This window comes from Salmo salar, unplaced genomic scaffold (assembly GCF_905237065.1).
Source record: "Salmo salar unplaced genomic scaffold, Ssal_v3.1, whole genome shotgun sequence".
Classification (NCBI taxonomy): Eukaryota; Metazoa; Chordata; class Actinopteri; order Salmoniformes; family Salmonidae; genus Salmo; species Salmo salar.
This window is the reverse complement of record NW_025548476.1, coordinates 389,146-411,786: the sequence shown is the minus strand read 5'-3', so window position 1 is coordinate 411,786 and position 22,641 is coordinate 389,146. Positions and strand designations below refer to the sequence as shown.

The 22,641-nt window shown below is 47.2% G+C and overlaps 1 protein-coding gene across 1 annotated transcript; it reads left to right on the top strand.

Annotated features, from left to right (window-relative positions):
* Positions 1 to 5,169: 5,169 nt before the first annotated feature.
* LOC106596566 (protein PHTF2) lies at positions 5,170 to 21,970 on the top strand. The gene is given in 14 exon segments (XM_045712423.1): positions 5,170 to 5,224; positions 6,623 to 6,722; positions 9,036 to 9,249; positions 13,084 to 13,181; positions 13,183 to 13,258; positions 15,274 to 15,495; positions 15,870 to 15,995; positions 16,491 to 16,763; positions 16,913 to 17,044; positions 19,894 to 19,980; positions 20,140 to 20,295; positions 21,431 to 21,526; positions 21,609 to 21,734; positions 21,861 to 21,970. Coding segments are annotated over 14 exon segments (1,782 nt in total). The 3' UTR covers positions 21,882 to 21,970.
* The last annotated feature ends 671 nt before the right edge of the window (positions 21,971 to 22,641 follow it).

Below are 22,641 nucleotides of genomic sequence, written 5' to 3'. Positions count from 1 at the left end.
TTATTATAAACATATAATATAAATTTTATTATGAAACATATTATAAACTTTTATTATAACTTTAAGACTTTTTTTGTTCATTTTGGTCTTTGGCAGAGTTTTTTTCGGTTGTTTGCGCACATTTTTCTTCTCCAGGCAAGCCCGAAGTCGGTGGCCCGAAGTCGGTAGCCCGAAGTCGGTAGACCCTTCATCTGTGATTGGTAGTCCTTCGTCTGCTCCAGTCCAGTTCAGCTAGGCTCCAGTCCAGCCCAGCTAGGCTCCAGCCCAGTTCATCCAGGCTCCAGCCCAGTGCATCCAAGCCCCAGCCCAGTTCCAGCTAGGCTCCAGCCCAGCTGAGCTCCAGTCCAGCCCAGCCAGAGCTCCAGCCCAGTTCATCCAGGCTCCAGCCCAGTTCATTCCCGAGCTCCAGCCCAGTGCATCAGGCTCCAGCCCAGTTCAGCTAGGCTCCAGCCCAGCTGAGCTCAGTCAGCCCAGCTGATGCTCCAGCCCAGTTCAGCTAGGCTCCAGCCCAGTTCAGCTAGGCTCCAGCCCAGCCCAGCTGAGCTCAGCCCAGTTCAGCTGGGCTCCCGGCCCAGTTCAGCTAGGCTCCATCCCAGCTGGGCTCCCAGCCCAGCCCAGCTGAGCTCCAGCCCAGTTCAGCTAGGCTCCAGTCCAGCCCAGCTAGGCTCCAGTCCAGTTCAGCTAGGCAGTCCAGCCCAGCTGAGCTCCAGCCCAGTTCAGCTGATCTCCAGCCCAGTTCAGCTGGGCTCCAGCCCAGTTCAGCTAGGCTCCAGCCCAGCTAGGCTCCAGTCCAGCCCAGCTAGGCTCCAGCCCAGTTGCGCCAGGCTCCAGCCCAGTTCAGCTAGGCTCCCGGTCAGTTCAGCTAGGCTCCAGCCCAGCTGGGCTCCAGTCAGCCCAGCTGAGCTCCAGCCCAGCCTACCAGGCTCAGTCCCGGATTCAGCTAGGCTCCAGCCCAGTTCAGCTAGGCTCCAGCCCAGTTCAGCTAGCTCCAGTCCAGTTCAGCTAGGCTCCAGTCCAGTTCAGCTGGGCTCCAGCCCAGTTCAGCTAGGCTCCAGTCCAGCTTTGGATTCAGCTAGGCTCCAGTCCAGTTCAGCTAGGCTCCAGTCCAGTTCAGCTAGTCTCCAGTCCAGTTCAGCTAGGCTCCAGTCCAGTTCAGCTGGGCTCCAGTCCAGTTCAGCTGAGGCTCCAGCCCAGTTTCCAGCTAGGCTCCAGTCCGGATTCAGCTAGGCTCCAGTCCAGTTCAAGCTAGGCTCCAGTCCAGTTCAGCTAGGCTCCAGCCCAGTTCAGCTGAAACCAGTCCAGTTCAGCTGGGCTCCAGTCCAGTTCAGCTAGGCTCCAGCTGAACCAAAGCATGTGGAAAGGCTTAAGTCTCACCCATTCATTCTCCACCATTATTAGTTCAGTGTGTTGTTGGTCTCTGCTTGTGTAGACATGAATACCTTACCTTTCTCTGGCTGTGTGGTTGGTCATGGGAAAATTCCAGCCCCTAACCTGTCACTGTGTATTAGATAGGAAGTTCACACACACACACACACACACACACACACACACACACACACACACACACACACACACACACACACACACACACACACACACACACACACACACACACACGTTGAGTGTTCTCTTTAAGAACACTGATATCAGAGGCATTGACAGGATGGACCACTCCCCTACCCCTTTTTTCCTTATTGACCTTGAGTACATCAAAACAAATGGCCCCTCTCTCAATACCACTTTCTCTTTCTCTATGTGTGTAGTATGAGTTTGTTAGGTGAGCAGCCATGACCGTTGTGTTACGCACACACTCTATCCATCTCTCATCCCTCCTTTTCACCTCTCCTTCTTTCCATCTCCTTCTTGGCTATAAGGTTCAATATAAACTATTGACGGAAGTCTGGTAAATGGAGAATATCCCCTTACATGGAGCACATAACACTCTTCCTATGTCTCGCTCTCCTCACCCTCCCTCGCTCTCTCTCGCTCTCGTTTCACCCTCCACCTCGCTCTCTCACCTCCCTCGCTCTCTCTCTCCTCTCTTCCCTCCCTCGCTCTCTCCCCTCCTCGCTCTCTCACCCTCGCTCTCTCACCCTCGCTCCTCTCACCCTCCCTCGCTCTCTCATTCTCGCTCTCTCTCTCTCTCTCTCTCACTCTCACCCTCCCTCTCGCTCTCTCTTGGCTCTCTCCCCTCCTCATCTCTACTCTCTCGCTCTCTCTCACCCTCCCTCGCTCTCTCATCCTCCCTCGCTCTCTCACCTTCCCTCTGCTCTTCTCTCCTTCCCTCGCTCTCTCACCCTCCCACCTCCTTTGCTCTCTCTCATCCTCCTCCTCTCTCTCATCCTCCTCTTTGCTCTCTCACCCTCCCTCGCTCTCTCTCTCTCGCTTTCTCTCACCCTCCTACTCTCTCACCCTCGCTCTCTCACCCTCCCTCGCTCTCTCTCCCACCCACCTCGCTCTCTTTTCTCACCCTTGCTTTCTCTCTCTCTCACACTCGCTATTTCTCTCACCCTCACTTTCTCACCCTCTCTCTCTCACCCACTCTCTCTCTCTCTCTCTCCCCACCCTCTCTCTCTCTCTCTCTCACTCTCACACTTGCTTTTCTCTCTCTCTCACCTTCTTCATTCTCACACCTCACTACTCTCTAATAACCAATCTCTCCCAATAACCTTCCCTCTTATGCTCTCTTTCACCTTCTCTCTCTCTCACCCTCTCGCTCTCTCTTTCACCCTCTCTCTCTCTCTCACCTTCTCTCTCTCTCTCACCCTCTCGTATCTCTCTCTCTCACCCTCTCGCTCTCTCTCACCTTCTCGTTATTTCTCTCTCTCACCTCTCTCTCTCTCTCACCCTCTCTCTCTCTCCCCTTCTTTCTCTCTCTCTCACCTTGCTATTCTGCCTCATGTTTCTCTCTCTCACCTTGCTCTCTCTCACCCTCTCGCTCTCTCACACCTCTCTCTCTCTCACCCTCTCGCTCTCTCTCACCCTCTCTCTCCCTCTCTCTCTCTCCAGTGACTGCTGCAGCGTTATTCTTCACCATCCCCAGCCCCACAGCAATCCCGACCACAGTCGGTGTTTCACATGGATTTCAAGTTGTGTTAATGGACACTCGATCCTTTCCACACGCACCCCCCAAACCCACTTGTAGCTCTGGCAAGAGAAGAAGGTGGGGAGAAAGGCTGATGGAGGGATGGAGAGGGAGGTAGGGGGAGGAGTGAAGTGAGGGAAGGAGAATGCTGAGGGAGGGAAGGAGAGGAGGAGGGAGAAGGAGAGGCGGAGAGAGGTGGGGGGGGAGGGGGGAGGGCGGGGATATAGACATGAATGAGGCGGAGAGAGCAGACTTAAAGGTTAAAGCATGAATTATCCATACCTCTGTGTTGTTTTAGTGTTTGATGGCTTCCTGCTCTCGGAGGACATAGACCTGTATACTTGTTACTGTTATAAAGAGGCCTCAGTCTGACACTGCTTCTGGTCCGTTCCCCAGACACATCAGATCAGATTTAAAAGAATCATGGTCCCCACTTCGATCTGTGATCAGGGAACTGCCCCCTTTTTCCCATATGTTGTACATTTTTAAAGGCTGGATTTCCTGTGAGGTACATAGTTTGTGCTAGGTTGCATAACGCATCTACCTTTTTCTAGATCTGTTGGTTCTCTTGCAAGATGCCACAAACAGATCTGGGAAGCAGGCTGTATTGCCACAATAGCTAGCTATTCCCAAAACCCACTACCTTTGGCTTGCACAGTCCTGACCATTTTCAGCCTTCTGGAGAAAATGGATCCGAAATCTCACACAGTCTGGGAATGAAGTGGCTAACAAATAGAAAGAAAACAGGTGTTTGGTCTTTACATAGCTAAGAGATTGTAAAGACAATAGACATTTGTGAAGAAACACTGGCTCCAGATGTTACTGTTGGTCCTCTATCTCATAGTACAGTGGTTAATTGCTTTTCTACTCAGACTTAGATGTTATGGGTCCTCATCTCACAGTACAGCGGTCTTCTCACTCGTAGACTCCAGATGTTACTGTTGGTCCTCATCTCTACAGTACAGCTGGTGTTCACTCCACTCAGACTCAGATGTTACTGTTGGTCCTCATCTCACAGTACAGCGGGTGTTCTCACTCAATGAGAGACACCAGATTTACTTTGGTCCTCATCTCACAGTACTAGCGGTGTTCACTCCTCGACTCCAGATGGTGGTGAATCAACCACCTAGACTACTTTCTCCTTCCTTTCCCCTCTTCCACTTGACCTCTGTGTTGTTTTCTCTCTCTCAAAACCAAAAGTCACCCCCACATTACCCTGACTGACCTGGAAGTAACTCCTCCTCCTGCACACCACATGGTTGACCAGTCAGTGTGTCTGAGTGGATCTGCTAGCTGCTATTATATTATATATATATATATATATATATACTGCTCCAAAAAATAAAGGGAACACTAAAACAACACAAGTAACTCCAAGTCAATCACACTTCTGTGAAATCAAACTGTCCATTTAGGAAGCAACACTGATTGACAATACATTTCACATGCTGTTGTGCAAATGGAATAGACAACAGGTGGAAATATAGGCAATTAGTAAGACACCCCAATAAAGGAGTGGTTCTGCAGGTGGTGACCACAGACCACTTCTCAGTTCCTATGCTTCCTGGCTGATGTTTTGGTCACTTTTGAATGCTGGCGGTGCTTTCACTCTAGTGGTAGCATGAGACGGAGTCTACAACCCACACAAGTGGCTCAGGTAGTGCAAGCTCATCCAGGTGGCACATCAATGCGAGCTGTGGCAAGAAGGTTTGCTGTGTCTGTCAGCGTAGTGTCCAGGAGCATGGAGGCGCTACCAGGAGACAGGCCAGTACATCAGGAGACGTGGAGGAGGCCGTAGGAGGGCAACAACCCAGCAGCAGGACCGGCTACCTCCGCCTTTGTGCAAGGAGGAGCAGGAGAAGCACTGCCAGAGCCCTGCAAAATGACCTCAGCAGGCCACAAATGTGCATGTGTCTGCTCAAACGGTCAGAAACAGACTCCAATGAGGGTGGTGCATGAGGCCCGACGTCCACAGGTGGGGGGGTTGTGCTTAACAGCTCAACACCGCTGCAGGACGTTTGGCATTTGCCAGAGAACACCAAGATTGGCCCAAATTCGCCACTGGTGCCCCGTGCTCTTCAAAGATGAAAGCAGGTTCACACTGGAGCACATGTGACAGAATCTGGGGCTCCAGACGCCGTGAGAGAACGTTCTGCTGCCTGCAACATCCTCCAGCATGACCGGTTTGGCGGTGGGTCAGTCATGGTGTGGGGTGGCATTTCTTTGGGGGAGCCGCACAGCCCTCCATGTGCTTCGCCAAGAGGAAGTAGCCTGACTGCCATTAGGTACCGAGATGAGATCCTCGACCCCTTGTCGAGACCATATGCTGGTGCGTTGGCCCTGGGTTTCCTCTAATGCAAAACAATGCTAGACCTCTCATGTGGCTGGAGTGTGTCAGCAGTTCCTGCAAGAGGAAGGGCATTGATGCAATGGACTGGCCCGCCCGTTCCCCAGACCTGAATCAATTGAGTACATCTGGGACATCATGTCTCGCTCCATCCACCAACGCCACGTTGCACCCTGTCCAGGAGTTATCGGATGCTTTGAGTCCAGGTCTGGGAGGATCCCTCGGGAGAAGCCATCCGCCACCTCATCAGGAGCATGCCCAGGCGTTGTAGGAGGTCATACAGGCAACGTGAAGGCCACACACACTACTGAGCCTCATTTTGACTTGTTTGGAAGGACATTGCATCGGTTGGATCAGCCTGTAGTGTGGTTTTCCACTTTAATTTCGAGTGTGGACTCCAAATCCAGACCTCCATGGGTTGATAAATTGGATTTCCATTGATTATTTTTGTCATTTTATTGTCAACACATTCAACTATGTAAAGAAAAAGTGTTTAATAAGATATTTCATTCATTCAGATCTAGGATGTGTGTTATTTTAGTGTTCCCCTTTATTTTTTTGAGCAGTATCTTTCTTTATATATATATATACATTGTAAAACGTGGTGACTGGAGACTCTCACCTTGGGAAATGGTGTCCAAAACAGCCTGGATCCAAACAGGCTGTTTGCTGAGCTGTCAGTCAGACTGTTGAGACCGTCCTCTTCTTGTAGGAGTAGATCAACCATTCCAGTAGGTCTCTCCATCTTCACTTTGTTGTTGTTGATGGCTCTCCAAATCTAATCCCAGTGAATACAATACTAATCATATCTCTCAGTTATTGTCATATTGTGGAGAACACAGTCCAAACTACTGCATTGGTATCAATATTAGTACGCTCTGACATTGCTGGATATCTAGTCAATGTTTTTGCTTCGATCATTCCTGACCATACCTGACTGTAGTACACACCGCTTGCCAGTAAATCAACCTTCTTTTCATTCATCATCCTTCTTGTGATAAAAAAATGAAAAAGGTATTATTTTAATGATTTATTTTCTTCAATCACAACAACAGTGATTTCTGTCTGGACCTCTCTCTCTAAGTACTCTTTCTTATTGATCTGGACCAAAGGCGTTTAAGGAAGGCAGCTCACTTGGATGTGACACTAGGGGGGAGGATGGCTCTAGCACCACTGATAACACCCGGGAGGGGGGGGCCCCACACACTGCCACGGTGCCGCCACCGGCTCACCTTACAGCCTGTGCATCGCTCTCTTCAGAGATTTCTGGCATGATATCTGTAAAGCGCGGTGTGTATTTTTCCCTCCGTGGGGTTACTAAAGAACCCTATCTCTCTTGGTATAGCTGCAACATCCACTTGGATTCCACCCGGATTATGATACTGATCAATAATTAATATCCCTTTCTAGTCTTAGAAAACGGAGGCATATACACTTCCGGTTCAAAAGTTTGGGGTCACTTAGAGAATGTCCGTGTTTTTGAAAAAAAGCAAAAAAATGTGTCCATTTAAAATAACATCAAATTGATCCGAAATACAGTGTAGACATTGTTCTATGTTGTAAATGACTATTGCTTAGCTGGAAACGGCAGATTTTGTATGGAATATCTACATAGGCGTACAGAGACCCAATTATCAGCCACCATCACTCCTGTGTTCCAATGGCACGTTGTGTTAGCTAATCCAAGTTTATCACTTTAAAAGGCTAATGATCATTAGAAAACCATTTTGCGTTAATGTTAGCACAGCTGAAAACTGTTGTGTCTGATTAAAGAAGCAATAAAACTGGCCTTTAGACTAGTTGAGTATCTGGAGCATTAGCATTTGTGGGTTCGATTACAGGCTCTAAATGGCCATAAAACAAATAACTTTCTTCTGAAACTCGTCAGTCTATTCTTGTTCTGAGAAATGAAGGCTATTCCGTGCGAGAAACTGCCAAGAAACTGAAGATCTCATAAAACACTGTGTACTACTCCCCTTCACAGAACAGCTCAAACTGGCTCTAACCAGAATAGAAAGAGGAGTGGGAGGCCCTGGTGCACAACTGAGCAAGAGGACAATTACATTAGAGTGTCTAGTTTGAGAAACAGATGCCTCACAAGTCCTCAACTGAGCAGCTTCATTAAATAGTACCCGCAAAACACCAGTCTCAACGTCAACAGTGAAGAGGCGAACTCCGGGATGCTGGCCTAGCTAACACAACGTTCCATTGGAATGTTGGTTCCACTTTTCTGGGCTCCGTTATTTACTTAACAAATAAGGAACACTCAAGATGTGCACTTATAAATCACACCTTATGGTGTGACCTCCTATGTCAAAACCTACACATGCGGCTAAAATAACAAGTTATTCTTAACTCAACGTTTCTGAGAACCTGTCTCAGTGGCATGCAAATCTGCCCTTGTTTCAGAGAAAACAGACACTGTCTCTCTGTGCTTCTCGCTATCACCCTCAGTCCCTTTTCTCACCTTTTCTCACAGACGCGGGGCTGCGGGTTTTAGCAGAGAGCTAGACACAGACAGAGGCCTCAATATTCAGCTATACAGTGAGCATAAGTACAATGGCACACAAGCAAACTAATAACAACATAATCAATGGTGGGGGGTCTTTAGAAGACCCCAAAATCAACTTTAACCCTACAGGACCACAGGAGTGATGGTTGCTGATTATGGGCCTCTGTACGACTATGTAGATATTCCGTTAAGAAATCTGCCGTTTCCAGCTACAATAGTCATTTACAACATGAACAATGTCTACACTGTATTTCTGATCAATTTTATGTTATTTTAATGGACAAAAATATGCTTTTCTTTCAAAAACAAGGACATTTCTAAGTGAGCCCAAACTTTTGAACGGTAGTGTACATAGTAAATATATGTTTATGAAACTCATTCTTCCCACTATATGATAAACATTATCTGGTAAGATAATTATTTGGCTGAGATAAGAAGTTATTAAACGGTGTTATTTTATCTGGACACACAGAGGGGGGATTCATATTCAAATCCTTCTCAACGGGAGTTTGATTATTAACTTGTCTGGACATTGGGGTTTCTCAAGCGGGCCAAAGTATGTGAAAGGAGACGTCTGTCTTCCATCTCTGGTATCATTTTTTCTGGGTGTGGAAAAGGGATTTTGCAGCTTTGTTTTTGTTGTTGCCAATGTTACGGCACATTCAACTATTCAAGCTATGGCCAAGAGAAGCATGGAGCAAATGATGACGGCATAAACATCAGTAAAGGCTTTATAGTTGTTAAAAGGGATCACTGGGGAAGTTTTTGAGTCTTTCAATCTAGAAACAGTATTAAAAATCCAACCTTTTTTACACCAGAAATCTAATGGTCACTGTCAGTCATCCCAATCCCAAATCCTATTCAAATCAACTCTTATTTGAATCCAGTTTAGTAGCACCAGTAACCCATCCCATTTAGAACTTAGTTTCTCTGCTCCCATGCCATGGCTTCAATTAGTACCAACTTGATCCAAGTGATTCTGTCTTGTTCTGATTTCTGCATGCTGGATGGACTTGAGACTGTCTACCTGTCCTGTCTTACCACCTCTACCGCCTCCCCCCTTTAACCTCCCTCTCCATCTCTCCCCTCAGGTCTAAGAAGTCCAAGCTGTCCATAGACAAGTCCACAGAGACAGATAATGGCTATGTGTCTCTGGATGGGAGGATAACCTGTAAGAGTAGTGAGGAGAGGCTCCAGCTCCATGATGGAGGATCTCACCACTGTGACCTGCTGCTGAGGTCAGACGAGACGTGTTGGACCGCACCCCCGCCTCCCAACACTCTGCTGCTGCCCCCCGTCACCAAGGTAAACAACAAGGTAACACACACATTTATACACACACACACCACCACGCAACACACTGCTACTTCCCCACAGTCAGCAAGGTAAACAACAAGGTAACACACACATTTATACACACACACACCATCACACAACACACTGCTACTTCCCCACAGTCAGCAAGGTAAACAACAAGGTAACACACACACACACCATCACACAACACACTGCTACTTCCCCACAGTCAGCAAGGTAAACAACAAGGTAACACACACACACACCATCACACAACACACTGCTACTTCCCCACAGTCATCAAGGTAAACAACAAGGTAACACACACATTTATAACACACACACACACACCATCACACAACACACTGCTACTTCCCCACAGTCAGCAAGGTAAACAACAAGGTAACACACACATTTATACACACACACACACCATCACACAACACACTGCTACTTCCCCACAGTCATCAAGGTAAACAACAAGGTAACACACACATTTATACACACACACACCATCACACAACACACTGCTACTTCCCCACAGTCAGCAAGGTAAACAACAAGGTAACACACACACACACCATCACACAACACACTGCTACTTCCCCACAGTCAGCAAGGTAAACAACAAGGTAACACACACATTTATACACACACACACACCATCACACAACACACTGCTACTTCCCCACAGTCATCAAGGTAAACAACAAGGTAACACACACACACACCATCACACAACACAGGTATACACAAGGTATCACATACACATGGTTAGCAGATGTTATTGCGAGTGTAGTGAAATGCTTATGCTTCTAGATCTGGCAGTGCAGCAGTATCTAACAGGTAATATCTAACAAGTCCACAACTAAACATAATACACACAGTCTAGTAAAGGAATAAGAATATATAAGTATAAAATATATGGATGAGCAGTGACAGAGCGGCTAAGATGCAATAGAGAGTATAGAATAGATAGTGTAGGATACAGTATACATTATATACATATGAGATGAGTAATGCGAGATATGTAAACATTCTTAAAGTGGCATTATTAATGTGACAAGTGTTCCGTTTATTAAAGTGGCCAATGATATCAAGTCTGTAGGTAGGCAGCCACCTCTCTGTGTTAGTGATGGCTGTTTAACGATCTGATGGCCTTGAGATAGAAGCTGTTTTTCCATCTCTCGGTCCCAGCTTTGATGCACCTGTACTGACCTCACTTTCTGGATGTTAGCGGGGTGAACAGGCAGTGGCTCGGGTGGTTGCTGTTTGCTGAAGTCCACGATCATCTCTTTTGTTTTGCTGACATTGAGTGTGAGGTTATTTTCCTGACATCACACTCCGACGGCCCTCACCTCCTCCCCATAGGCCGTCGTCGTTGTTGGTAATCAAGCCTACCACTGTAGTGTCGTCTGCAAACTTGATGATTGAGTTGGAGGCGTGCATGGCCACGCAGTCGTGGGTGAACAGGGAGTACAGGAGAGGGCTGAGCATGCACCCTTGTGGGGCCCCAGTGTTGAGGATCAGAGGAGTGGAGATGTTGTTTCCTACCTTCACCACCTGGGGTCGGCCCATCAGGAAGTCCAGGACCCGGTTGCACAGGGCGGGGTCGAGACCTAGGGTCTCAAGCTTAATGATGAGTTTGGAGGGTATTATGGTGTTGAATGCTGAGCTGTAGTTAATAAACAGCATTCTTACATAAGTATTCCTCTTGTCTAGACAGGATAGGGCAGTGTGCAGTGTGCAGTGTGATGGTGATTGCATCGTCTGTGGACCTATTGGGGCGTGTAAGCAAAATAGAGTGGGTCTAGTGTGACAGGTAGGGTGGAGGTGAAATGATCCTTGACTAGTTTCTCAAAGCACTTCATGATGACAGAAGTGAGTGCTACAGGGCGGTAGTCATTTAGTTCAGTTACCTTCGCTTTCTTGGGAACAGGAACAATGGTGGCCATCTTGAAGCATTTGGGAACAGCAGACTGGGATAGGGATTGATTGAATATGTCCGTAAACACACCAGCCAGCTGGTCTGCGCATGCTCTGAGGACGCGGCCGGGGATGCCGTCTGGGCCTGCAGCCTTGCGAGGGTTAACACGTTTAAATGTTTTACTCACGTTGGCTGCAGTGAAGGAGAGCCCACAGTCTTTGTTAGCGGGCCGCGTCAGTGGCACTGTATTGTCCTCAAAGCGCGCAAAGAAGTTGTTTAATTTGTCTGGAAGCAAGATGTCGATATCCGCGACGGGGCTGGTTTTCTTTTGTAATCCGTGATTGTCTGTAGACCCTGCCACATACGTCTCGTGTCTGAGCCGTTGAATTGCGATTCCACTTTGTCTCTATACTGACACTTTGCTTGTTTGATTGCCTTACGGAGGGAATAACTACACTGTTTGTATTGGCCGTGTTTCCAGTCGCCTTGCCATGATTAAATGCGGGTGTATGTGCTTTCAGCAGCGAATGCTGCCATCAATCCACTGTTTCTGGTTAGGGAAAGTTTCAGTCACAGTGGGTACAACATCTCCTATACACTTCCTTATAAACTCGCTCACCCGGAACATATCCCAGTCCACGTGATCGAAGCAATCTTGAAGCGTGGATTCCGATTGGTCAGACTAGCGTTGGATAGACCTAAGCACGGGCACTTCCTGTTTTAGTTTCTGCCTATAGAAGGGGAGCAACAAGATGGAGTCATGGTCAGATTTGCCAAAAGGAGGGCAGGGCCTTGTACACATTGCGGAAGTTAGAGTAGCAATGGTAGAGCGTGTTACTCGCTCATCGATACTGCAATCGATATGCTGATAGAGTTTTGGTAGCCTTGGCTCAAATTAGCTTTGTTAAAATCCACAGCTACAATAAATGCAGCCTCAGGATATATGGTTTCCAGTTTACATAAAGTCCAGTGAAGTTCCTTGATGGCCGTCTCGGTATCCGCTTGTGGGGGGATATACACAGCTGTGACGATAACCAAGGAGAGTTCTCTTGGGAGATAAGACGGTCGGCATTTGATTGTGAGGAATTCTAAGTCAGGTGAACAAAAGGACTTGAGTTCTTGTATGTTATTACAATTACACCATGAGTCGTTAATCATGAAACATACACCCTCGCCCTTCTTCTTACCGGAGAGATGTTGATTCCTGTCGGTGCGATGCACTGAAAATCCCGTTTGCTGTACGGACAGCTAGCCATGTTTCCTTGAAACAGAGTATGTTACAATCCCGGATATCTCTTTGGAAAGCAACTCTTGCCCTGATTTCGTCTTCTTCGTTAACTAGGGACTGGACATTAGCGAGTAATGTACTCGGAAGCGGTGGGTGGTGTGCGCGCATCCGAAGCCTCACTAGAAGACCGCTCCGGCACCCTCTCCTCCGACGGCGTTGTTTTGGGTCGGCCTCTGGAATCAGTTCAAATGTCCTGGGAGGTGCAGACAAAGGATCCCCTTTGGGATTGTGGTATTCCTGGTCGTAGTGCTGGTTGTGCTGGTAAGTTGCCGTCTCTCTGATATCCAATAGTTCTTCCCGGCTGTATGTAATAACACTTAAGGTTTTCTGGGCTAACACTGTAAGAAATAATACATTAAAAAAAAAAAAAATGCTGCACAGTTTCCTAAGGACTAAAAGCGAAGCTGCCATCTCTATCGGGCGCCATCTTGCTGAGGTAAACAACAAGGTAACACACACACCACCACCACACTGCTACTGCTCTCCATCAGCAGGTAAACAAGGTAGCTAATGCACACACACACACCTGTCCTGGAAACATGGTGAGTTTAACCATGTATAAACAGACTATACACTCTCTAGTCTGTAGTCTCAAAGTAGGAATCTGTCCAATCTGTCTTCCTCCCAGGAGACCCAGAGCCGTGGTGTGGGTGTGGAGAACATGTCTGATGAGGCATCTAGTGAGGAGGATCCTGAAGCGTCCTACACCGCCATCCGTAGGGGCGTAGCGCATCAGCAGCGACTGCACGCTGCGCAACAGGAAGCCACATCACTACAAGAAACACTACACCATCAACACTGAGGTGGGTGACCTCCACACCACCCAGGTTGGTCACACTCACACAGAGACACGCACAGCGACACACACACACATACATACAGTACATACATACATATATACACACACACACTTACATACAGTACATACTGTACATCACACACACACACTTATATACAGTACATACATACACACACACTTGCATAGACACACACACACTTGCATACACACACACACACATACATACATACATACATACATACATACATACATACATACATACATGCATACATACACTTACATACAGTTGAAGTCGGAAGTTTACATACACTTAGGTTGGAGTCATTAAAACTTGTTTTTCAACCACTCCACAAATTTCCTGTTAACAAACTATTCTTTTTGGCAAGTCGGGTGAGGACATCTACTTTGTGCATGACACAAGTCATTTTTCCAACTATTGTTTACAGACAGATTATTTCACTTATAATTCACTGTATCACAATTCCAGTGGGTCAGAAGTTTACATACACTAAGTTGACTGTGCCTTTAAACAGCTTGGAAAATTCCAGAAAATGATGTCATGGCTTTAGAAGCTTCTGATTGGCTAATTGACATCATTTGAGTCAATTGGAGGTGTACCTGTGGATGTATTTCAAGGCCTACCTTCAAACTCACTGCCTCTTTGCTAGACATCATGGGAAAATCAAAGGAAATCATCCAAGACCTCAGAAAACAATTGTAGACCTCCACAAGTCTGGTTCATCCTTTCCAAACGCCTGAAGGTACCACATTCATCTGTACAAACAATAGTACACAAGTATAAACACAATGGGACCACGTAGCCGTCATACCGCTCAGGTAGGAGACGCGTTCTGTCTCCTAGAGATTAACGTACTTTGGTACGAAAAGTGCAAATCAATCCCAGAACAACAGCAAAGGACCTTGTGAAGATGCTGAAGGAAACAGGTACAAAAGTATCTATATCCACAGTAAAACGAGTCCTATATCGACATAACCTGAAAGGCCACTCAGCAATGAAGAAGTCACTGCTCCAAAACCGCCATTAAAAAGCCAGACTACGGTTTGCAACTGCACATGGGGACAAAGATCGAACTTTTTGTAGAAATGTCCTCAGGTCTGATGAAACAACAATAGAACTGTTTGGCCATAATGACCATCGTTATGGTGGCAGCATCATGGTGTGGGGGTGCTTTGCTGCAGGAGGGACTGGTGCACTTCACAAAATAGATGGCATCATGTGGGAGGAAAATTATGTGGAAGTTAAAGCTTGGTCGCAAATGGGTCTTCCAAATGGACAATGACCCCAAGCATACTTCCAAAGTTGTGGCAAAATGGCTTAAGGACAACAAAGTTAAGGTATTGGAGTGGCCATCACAAAGCCCTGACCTCAATAGGACCTCAATCCTATAGAAAATTTGTGGGCAGAACTGAAAAAGCGTGTGCGAGCAAGGAGGCCTACAAACCTGACTCAGTTACACCAGCTCTGTCAGGAAGAATGGGCCAAAATTCACCCAACTTATTGTGGGAAGCTTATGGAAGGCTACCCGAAACGTTTGACCCAAGTTAAACAATTTAAAGGCAATGCTGCCAAATACTAATTGAGTGTATGTAAACGTCTGACCCACTGGGAATGTGTTGAAAGAAATAAAAGCTGAAATAAATCATTCTCTCTACTATTATTCTGACATTTCACATAAAATAAAGTGGTGATCCTAAATGACCTAACACAGGGACTTTTTACTAGGATTAAATGTCAGGAATTGTGAAAAACTGAGTTTAAATGTATTTGGCTAAGGTGTATGAAAACTTCCGACTTCAACTGTACATACACACACACACACACTGTAACGGTACATACAGTACATACACACACGTACATACATACACGCACGCACACATAGACAGTTCATAGAAACGCTCTCAACGTATGGGTACACTTAGCTACATCACACACACACACACACACACACACACACACACACACACACACACACTCTCACCATCACCCCCCCTCTCTAGGAGACTCCTAAGTCCGGTACCAGCTGTAGTTCTCGGTGCTCCAGCCTGCGGACCCAGGACTCAGAGAGCACCAGACATGAGTCAGAGACAGAGGACCTGCTGTGGGAGGACTTCCTGCACTGTGCTGAGTGTCGCTCCTCCTGCACCAGCGAGACAGACGGAGAGGGAGCTGCAGTCTGCCCTGCTACCAAGAAGGAGTACAGAGATGACCCCTTTCACCAGGTGGGTTAGAGGTCAAAGGTTAGGAGTTAGAGTTAGACGTCTGGTGTTCGGGTTTGACAGAGGGAGAGGGAGCTGCAGTCTGCCCTGCTACCAAGGAGAATAGAGATGACCCTTTCACCCTGTTTATCAGGGGTTAGAGATCAAAGGTCAAAGGTTAGAGAAGGAGGGGGTAAGTGTGGGACTGAGCAACATTAATGAAGAGGTTTTGGTGGTAGCGTGAATGTTCCTATTTATCTGTTTTTGTTGTTACTGTGTGTGTTCTGCCGTAACCATGGTAACCATGGTCATATTAACCTTGTCAATGAGGAGAATCACCCTGGAACCCTCAGCGTGTAACTGTAGTTATTGTGTTGATCTAGTTGTGTCCTCTACAGGGTCATACATGGCTACACAGCACCAACCCCGGTCTGGAGCGGGTCAGTGCCATCGTCTGGGAGGGGAACGACTGTAAGAAGGCTGACATGTCTGTCCTGGAGATCAGCGGTATGATCATGAACAGGGTGAGTTACAGCCAGGGCCCTGATACTGTTGTCAGGGATTACATCTGGTGTGTACTGTAACGCTTTACAATGTAAGACCAGGAACACGCCTCCATCACCTACAGCACTCAACTAGAATGTTAATGAATGCAGATTGGACTTCATGATATTGGAAGGCACTTATATATGTATATATATATATTATATATACCACGTTTCTCTCAGATCACTTTACATTCTCTACTAACTTAAACCAATGACATGAAAGATATAAATAATGGCTGTCTCTCTCCTGTCTCTTTCTCTTTCCCTCCATCTATCTCTCCTGTCTCTCCCCCACTCTCCCTCCCTCTATCTCTCCTGCCTCTCCATCTCTCTTTCCCTCCCTCCCTCTCCTGTCTCTCCCTCCCACTATCTCTCCAACCCCTCCCTCCCTCCCTCCACCCCCCCATCTCTCCCGTCTCTATCTCTCCCTCCCGTCTCTCCATCTATCTCTCCATCTCTACCTCCCTCCAGGTCAACCTGTACACCCCAGGTATTGGCTACCAGGTCTTTGGTAACCTGGTGTCAGTGACTCTGGGCCTGACGCCCTTCGCCTATAGGCTGTCTCAATACAAGGACCTGGAACAGCTGACACAGCTCTCAGCCAATGAGCTCATCTCTGTGGCGTTCGGCTCCTCCTCCGACGTCATGGTGATCACCATGGTAACGCTCAGCTTCATGGTGCGCGTCTGTCTCATCTGGCTCTTCTTCTTCCTGCTCAGCGTGGCCGAGAGGACATACAAACAGGTGTGTGTGTTTTCCAGGTTCTTTCATCCTAATTACAGATGCAATATTGATCATTGATTGTTACATGAAGACATTCTGAAGACGTTTTATTTCTAAAGGTCTTATCACTTACACGTGTATACTGTGTGTGTGTGTGTTGGACCTGACAGAGGCTGCTATTCGCCAAGCTGTTTGGTCACCTGACGTCGGCACGGCGAGCCAGGAAGTCGGAGGTGCCTCACTTCCGTCTGAAGAAAGTCCAGAACATTAAGATGTGGCTCTCTCTGCGCTCATATCTCAAGGTGTGTTCTATGTTCTCCTATCATCCCTACCTGAACCTCCCCTCTGTGTCTATGAGGAGGTGTTGTTCCATCATGTCTACCTGAACCTCCCCTCTGTGTCTATGAGGAGGTGTTGTTCCATCATGTCTACCTGAACCTCCCCTCTGTGTTCATGAGGAGATGTTGTTCCATCATGTCTACCTGAACCTCCCCTCTGTGTCTATGAGGAGGTGTTGTTCCATCATGCCTACCTGAACCTCCCCTCTGTGTCTATGAGGAGGTGTTGTTCCATCATGCCTACCTGAACCTCCCCTCTGTGTCTATGAGGAGGTGTTGTTCCATCATGTCTACCTGAACCTCCCCTCTGTGTCTATGAGGAGGTGTTGTTCCATCATGCCTACCTGAACCTCCCCTCTGTGTCCATGAGGAGGTGTTGTTCCATCATGTCTACCTGAACCTCCCCTCTGTGTCCATGAGGAGGTGTTGTTCCATCATCTCTACCTTAACCTCCCCTCTGTGTCTATGAGGAGATGTTGTTCCATCATGCCTACCTGAACCTCCCCTCTGTGTCTATGAGGAGGTGTTGTTCCATCATGTCTACCTGAACCTCCCCTCTGTGTCTATGAGGAGGTGTTGTTCCATCATGCCTACCTGAACCTCCCCTCTGTGTCTATGAGGAGGTGTTGTTCCATCATGTCTACCTGAACCTCCCCTCTGTGTCTATGAGGAGGTGTGTTGTTTTCCATCATCTCTACCTGAACCTCCCCTCTGTGTCTATGAGGAGGTGTTGTTCCATCATGTCTACCTGAACCTCCCCTCTGTGTCTATGAGGAGGTGTTGTTCCATCATGTCTACCTGAACCTCCCCTCTGTGTCTATGAGGAGGTGTGTTGTTCCATCATGTCTACCTGAACCTCCCCTCTGTGTCTATGAGGAGGTGTTTGTTCCATCATGTCTACCTGAACCTCCCCTCTGTGTCTATGAGGAGATGTGTTGTTGTTCCATCATCCCTACCTGAACCTCCCCTCTGTGTCTATGAGGAGATGTTGTTCCATCATGCCTACCTGAACCTCCCCTCTGTGTCTATGAGGAGATGTGTTGTTCCATCATGTCTACCTGAACCTCCCCTCTGTGTCTATGAGGAGGTGTTGTTCCATCATCCCTACCTGAACCTCCCCTCTGTGTCTATGAGGAGGTGTTGTTCCATCATGTCTACCTGAACCTCCCCTCTGTGTCTATGAGGAGGTGTTGTTCCATCATGTCTACCTGAACCTCCCCCTCTGTGTCCATGAGGAGGTGTTGTTCCATCATGTCTACCTGAACCTCCCCTCTGTGTCTATGAGGAGATGTGTTGTTGTTCCATCATGTCTACCTGAACCTCCCCTCTGTGTCTATGAGGAGGTGTTGTTCCATCATGTCTACCTGAACCTCCCCTCTGTGTCTATGAGGAGATGTTGTTCCATCATGTCTACCTGAACCTCCCCTCTGTGTCTATGAGGAGGTGTTGTTCCATCATGTCTACCTGAACCTCCCCTCTGTGTCCATGAGGAGATGTGTTGTTGTTCCATCATGTCTACCTGAACCTCCCCTCTGTGTCTATGAGGAGGTGTTGTTCCATCATGTCTACCTGAACCTCCCCTCTGTGTCTATGAGGAGGTGTTGTTCCATCATGTCTACCTGAACCTCCCCTCTGTGTCTATGAGGAGGTGTTGTTCCATCATGTCACCTGAACCTCCCCTCTGTGTCTATGTGGAGGTGTGTTGTTGTTCCATCATGTCTACCTGAACCTCCCCTCTGTGTCCATGAGGAGGTGTGTTGTTGTTCCATCATGTCTACCTGAACCTCCCCTCTGTGTCCATGAGGAGGTGTGTTGTTGTTCCATCATGCCTACCTGAACCTCCCCTCTGTGTCCATGAGGAGGTGTGTTGTTGTTCCATCATCCCTACCTGAACCTCCCCTCTGTGTCTATGAGGAGATGTTGTTCCATCATGCCTACCTGAACCTCCCCTCTGTGTCCATGAGGAGGTGTTGTTCCAATATCTCTACCTGAACCTCCCCTCTGTGTCTTTGAGGAGGTGTTGTTCCATCATGTCTACCTGAACCTCCCCTCTGTGTCTATGAGGAGGTGTTGTTCCATCATGTCTACCTGAACCTCCCCTCTGTGTCCATGAGGAGGTGTTGTTCCATCATCCCTACCTTAACCTCCCCTCTGTGTCTATGAGGAGGTGTTGTTCCATCATGTCTACCTGAACCTCCCCTCTGTGTCCATGAGGAGATGTGTTGTTGTTCCATCATGTCTACCTGAACCTCCCCTCTGTGTCTATGAAGAGATGTGTTGTTCCATCATGTCTACCTGAACCTCCCCTCTGTGTCTATGAGGAGGTGTTGTTCCATCATGTCTACCTGAACCTCCCCTCTGTGTCTATGAGGAGGTTTTGTTCCATCATGTCTACCTGAACCTCCCCTCTGTGTCTATGAGGAGGTGTTGTTCCATCATGTCTACCTGAACCTCCCCTCTGTGTCCATGAGGAGGTGTTGTTCCATCATCCCTACCTTAACCTCCCCTCTGTGTCTATGAGGAGGTGTTGTTCCATCATGTCTACCTGAACCTCCCCTCTGTGTCCATGAGGAGATGTGTTGTTGTTCCATCATGTCTACCTGAACCTCCCCTCTGTGTCTATGAAGAGATGTGTTGTTCCATCATGTCTACCTGAACCTCCCCTCTGTGTCCATGAGGAGGTGTTGTTCCATCATGTCTACCTGAACCTCCCCTCTGTGTCTATGAGGAGGTGTGTTGTGTGCGATAGACGTGTGTGTTGTGAGTGGATAAGCGTGTTTGTCCAACTAAAGTATTTGAAATGTGTGTTACAGAGAAGGGGTCCTCAGCGGTCGGTGGATGTGATCGTGTCCTCTGCCTTCCTCCTCACCCTCTCTGTAGTCTTCATCTGCTGTGCTCAGGTCAGCGTGAGTCACCATTATCAGCCTGCTACAGTCCTACCTTGTCTTTATGCTCTAATACAGTCGGTAACGGTTGGAATGCTTTTTCACCTGTTATTCTATCGATGTGTTTGAGTGGGATGAGCGTTAAAACAAACTCTTCTCTCCTCCTCCCTGTAGTTGCTCCATATCCACCACACCTTCCTGGAGTGTCACTATAACTGGGAGCTGGTGATCTGGTGTTCTTCTCTGTCTCTCTTCCTGCTGCGCTTTGTTACCCTGGGCTCAGAGACCAGCAAGAAGTACAGCAACACCTCCATCTTACTGACAGAACAGGTAGACAGGCTCAGAGACCAGCAACACCTCCATCTTGCTGACAGAACAGGTAGACAGGCTCAGAGACCAGCAAGAAGTACAGCAACACCTCCATCTTACTGACAGAACAGGTAGACAGGCTCAGAGACCAGCAACACCTCCATCTTACTGACAGAACAGGTAGACAGGCTCAGAGACCAGCAACACCTCCATCTTACTGACAGAACAGGTAGACAGGCTCAGAGACCAGCAACACCTCCATCTTACTGACAGAACAGGTAGACAGGCTCAGAGACCAGCAACACCTCCATCTTACTGACAGAACAGGTAGACAGGCTCAGAGGGAGGCACACACACACAACTGGTATAGTTATAGCAAGACTTTGGAATTTGACTGAGTTCACCAGTTAATACTGAGGAAGAACTAGCAGATCTACCACACTTGCTAACTTGTAGTTACATAGGAACACACATTTTAAGTGACAGAACATGTTAAACAAAAGGTTCATCCATGTTGAATGTTATATTGTTTTTGTGCACCTCTGAGTGATGTTCCATCGTCTCCCTGGGTCATTTCATGTTTTCATGTGTATCTGAGTTATTGGTGTTCAAGCAGGCGGTAAAAGTAGCGTCATGATAAAGTCGCTCTCACTACACTGGAGGTTAATAGGAATAGGACTTTTAGATCGCAAAAAACATCTATCATACATGTCAGATTTCAATACTGGCCTGTGTTTTAACTTTGGGAGGATGTCTTCTCTGGAATGAGCCATTGATCACATTTCTGCTATATTCCTACCTTGAGAAATGTGTAATTTAATGGAGGGTCTAGCCCATTTGTCTGCCTCTTTAGTCCAGGGTGCAACATGGCCCCAGCCAGTAGACTGTCGACCAATCGCGTTCACGTTGTCATGCTGCGTAACGCGGTTGCTAAGCTAATCACGCAATCCCTTCTCAAAGTCTGTGTATTTGTCGAGAAACGTACCTATTCTCCACACTAGCGGTTCTGAGGGGGGAGCAGTGCCCCTGTGACAACAATTTTGTACCCCCTTCTCACATATGAGTGTTATTCAACACTGTAAATGAAAGGAATGAGTGGTTTGGGATGGATATTTCCTCTAAGGCTCAGCTTGTATTGACCAGCTGTTTTCACCAGATTAATCTGTACCTGAAGATGGAGAAGAAACCAAACAAGAAGGACGATCTGACATTAGTCAACAACGTACTGAAGCTGGCCACCAAGCTATTGAAGGTACGGCTAGCTCCATCTCTCTATTTGTTCTCTCATCTCCATCATTAACCTCTCCCCCCTCCTACCTCCTCTCACTCCCCAGGAGTTGGATGCTCCATTCAGGCTGTATGGTCTGACCATGAACCCTCTGCTCTACAACATCACCCAGGTGGTCATCCTGTCTGCTGTGTCCGGGGTCATCAGTGATCTGCTGGGCTTCAACCTGAAGGTAACACACGGGGGGTGTAGTACTAGTACTTATACTTATGTACCAGTTTATTTGAAATGGAGTTGATTTGTTGAGTGTGTAGATGTCAGTATGAAGGAAGAACTTACCACACCTTTCTGTCCTCAGCTCTGGAAGATCAAATCATGACAGTAAGCTGATCAGGTCACAGCTGGCTCTGGAAGATGTCATACATTCTCTCACCACACAAGGGCGCTGTTGTCCTTTCGCTCACGGACGACTGGGCTTCCCTGTATCTATGGTCTGACGGACAAACAGCCCCATTCTCAGAGTTCATAACGGAGTGCTTACATTATTACACTTGTGCAATTCAAGATATATTTATTTTACCCTTTCAGTATTTGTTGTTGTTGTTGTTGTTGAAAAAGGTACAAAATGTTTGAATTGTTTAAAAAGTTATTTTAAGCTATACAGGTTTTGTGTTCTCAGAGGGATGGGATCAAAACACAGCAAGATGACAATTCAGTTGAAAAGATAAGAGTAGTCAGCACTTCAGACTAGTGAGGACAATGTGCATTATAATGCAGCTGTTTAGTTTGACGACTGTGACACACAAACGCAGTCATTTCACTGTGAGAACTGACGGACTGTAATAATAATAATGTGTTTTAAAGCCTACATACACACAAACAGGTTGTACTTTCTGCTAAATTCAATGTAGGCTTTTTTCTTGTTGCTTTTGACAACAACAACAGTACACCAAAGTTCAGAATAGATGAACAATGTTTCTGTGTGTTTGGCGTTTCTAATGATAAGCTAAGTGACAGCTGTATTGGAGAGACAGAGGCAGGATAAAACACAACACATCACTCAAATGTTTGGTGAGAAAATAGGTGAGATACTGTACTGGCTAGATGGGAGGTACTGTACTGTACTGGCTAGATGGGAG